At 51.4% G+C, this 2,346-nt stretch overlaps 1 protein-coding gene across 1 annotated transcript; it reads left to right on the forward strand.

The window, feature by feature from the left end:
• Positions 1-231: 231 nt before the first annotated feature.
• Positions 232-1,724, forward strand: LOC105032502 (3-oxo-Delta(4,5)-steroid 5-beta-reductase). The gene has a single exon (XM_010906959.3). The coding sequence runs from the start codon at positions 288-290 to the stop codon at positions 1,482-1,484; it is 1,197 nt and encodes a 398-aa protein (XP_010905261.1). The 5' UTR covers positions 232-287; the 3' UTR covers positions 1,485-1,724.
• The last annotated feature ends 622 nt before the right edge of the window (positions 1,725-2,346 follow it).

The raw sequence follows: 2,346 nt of genomic DNA on the forward strand, positions 1-2,346 counted from the left end.
GAATTCATGGAATGGCCGAACCATCCACGTAGGCAATGATCAGAGACTCGCTGGCTTTCCTGGAAGATGAAACATGACAGAGATTTAAAGCGAAAAAACGGTTTCACGCAACTTTCCTTCCTCAGACAAGATGACAACTCGGACCGTTCCACCCGCATCCATCCTTATCCTCGAGCGGCTTTGTGGGCCCAGACCAACCTCGCCCTCCCGCGCCTCTAAATCTCGTCAAATCCCAAGAACTAAACAATCCAATAACGCCAGGGAGAGCAAACGGCGAACTCGCAGCCATGAGCTGGTGGTGGGCTGGGGCTATAGGCGCCGCGAAGAAGAAGCTCGATCGCAAGTCCGGCGGCGCCGCCGCCGCCCCCAAGTTCCAGAGCGTCGGTCTGGTGATCGGCGTCACCGGCATCGTTGGCAATAGCCTCGCCCAAATCCTCCCGCTCTCTGACACACCCGGCGGCCCCTGGAAGGTCTACGGCGTCTCCCGCCGCCCTCGGCCGGCCTTCCTCCCGTCCCAACCTGAGGGCCTTCCCGTCGAGCACATCCAGTGCGACGTCTCCGACTTCGAAGACACCCTCGCCAAGCTCTCTCCTCTCGCGGACGTGACTCATATTTTTTACGCGGCACGGGTTAATCGCTCCACCGAGGCCGAGAACCGGGAGGTCAATTCTGCCATGCTCCGCAACGTGCTCACCAACGTCCTCCCCAACGCGCCCAATCTCCGGCACATTTGCCTCCAGACTGGCATCAAGCACTACGTCGGCCCGTTCGAGTCCATACATGGCAAGGTGAAAGCCCACGAGTCCCCTTTCCGTGAGGCTCTCCCGCGGCTGGATTGCCCCAACTTCTACTACGACCTCGAGGACCTCCTCTTCGAGGAGGTGGCCAAGAGGAAGGGGACCGTGACGTGGTCGATCCACCGCCCAGTGACCATCTTCGGCTTCTCCCCATCTAGTCTGGTGGGGACTCTGTGTGTCTACGCCGCCATTTGCCAGCGAGAGGGGGCTCCCCTCCGGTGGCCGGGGAGCCGGGTGGCTTGGGAGGGGTTCAGCGATGCCTCCGATGCCGACCTTATCGCCGAGCAACAGATCTGGGCGGCGGTTGATCTGCATGCAAAGAACGAGGCCTTCAATTGTAGCAACGGGGATGTGTTCAAGTGGAAGCACCTGTGGCCGCTGCTGGCGAGGGCGTTTGGAGTGGATTGGGTCGGATACCAGGGGGAGGAGGCTCGATTCAAGCTGGAGGACGCGATGAAGGGGAGAGAAGCGCTGTGGGAGGAGATGGTGGCGGAGCACGGGCTCGCACCGACGAGGCTGGAGGACGTTGGGAACTGGTGGTTTGTGGATGCTGTGTTCGGCGCGGAGGAGATGTATCTGGGCAGCATGAACAAGAGCAAAGAGCATGGGTTCTTGGGATTCCGAAACACAGTTTCTTCTTTCGATTCTTGGATCGATAAGATGAGAGTTTACAAGATTGTTCCGTGATGTTGCTTTGGTCATGCTTCTTCCCCTCCTTGGTAGAGCGTTCTGTGAATTTGAGAGTCGTGGATGGGTTGGCTGAATGAATTATGGGATTATGGAAATAAAAGAAGATAGATACAATGCTCTTTTTGGCTGTGTTGTTGGTGTTATGATCTATTTTTGATGCTAACTCTTTTTCTTGATTGTTATTCGTGATGCTAACTACTCATAGCTAGTGAGCCTTATTGTTTGATTCGTTTGATATTTCAGATGGGACATGGTTTTATATATGGGGTTTTGATGCCTATGGTGTAAGTTGATGAGTTGTGAAATAAGAAAAATTAAAAATTTTAGTGCTGGCATGTTTGATCTCACTGTTATTTCATGTCTACAGTTGGATGTTTGGAGTCTTGGGCTGTGTATAAATGTGTTTTGATATCAAAGAATAGTAAAACAACGTTTACGAGGCAGGGGCTATAATTATGTATGAAATTTAGATATCTAAGACTTATAGACGGCTGCTATAAGAAACTATAAATTGCACATCATGTAGAGAAGAAACGTTTATGAATATTATGAAAACTCAGATTTTTTGAGATTTTGGTGGGGGCGGGGAGGGGGGGGGGGCGGGCCTCTAATCCCCATTTTCCACTTTATATCCACCTCTCTCTCTCTCTCACACACACACACACACACACACACACACACACACACACACGAAGGGCCAACTAGAATTTACACACACTTTCTCACCACTATGGTGAAGGATGATTTTATCCGAGCAAGTGCTTAATGCTTGACGTTGAATTTGTAAAATTATATATCTTATGTGGTTGATACGTGATATCCTTTATTATTTCATTTTCATCGGATCTTCCATTCTTTC

This window comes from Elaeis guineensis, chromosome 13 (assembly GCF_000442705.2).
Source record: "Elaeis guineensis isolate ETL-2024a chromosome 13, EG11, whole genome shotgun sequence".
Taxonomy (NCBI): Eukaryota; Viridiplantae; Streptophyta; class Magnoliopsida; order Arecales; family Arecaceae; genus Elaeis; species Elaeis guineensis.

Bases quoted from the DNA above. Each gene is read 5' to 3' on its own strand.
- LOC105032502 (XM_010906959.3), top strand. From the start codon at position 288: ATGAGCTGGTGGTGGGCTGGGGCTATAGGCGCCGCGAAGAAGAAGCTC.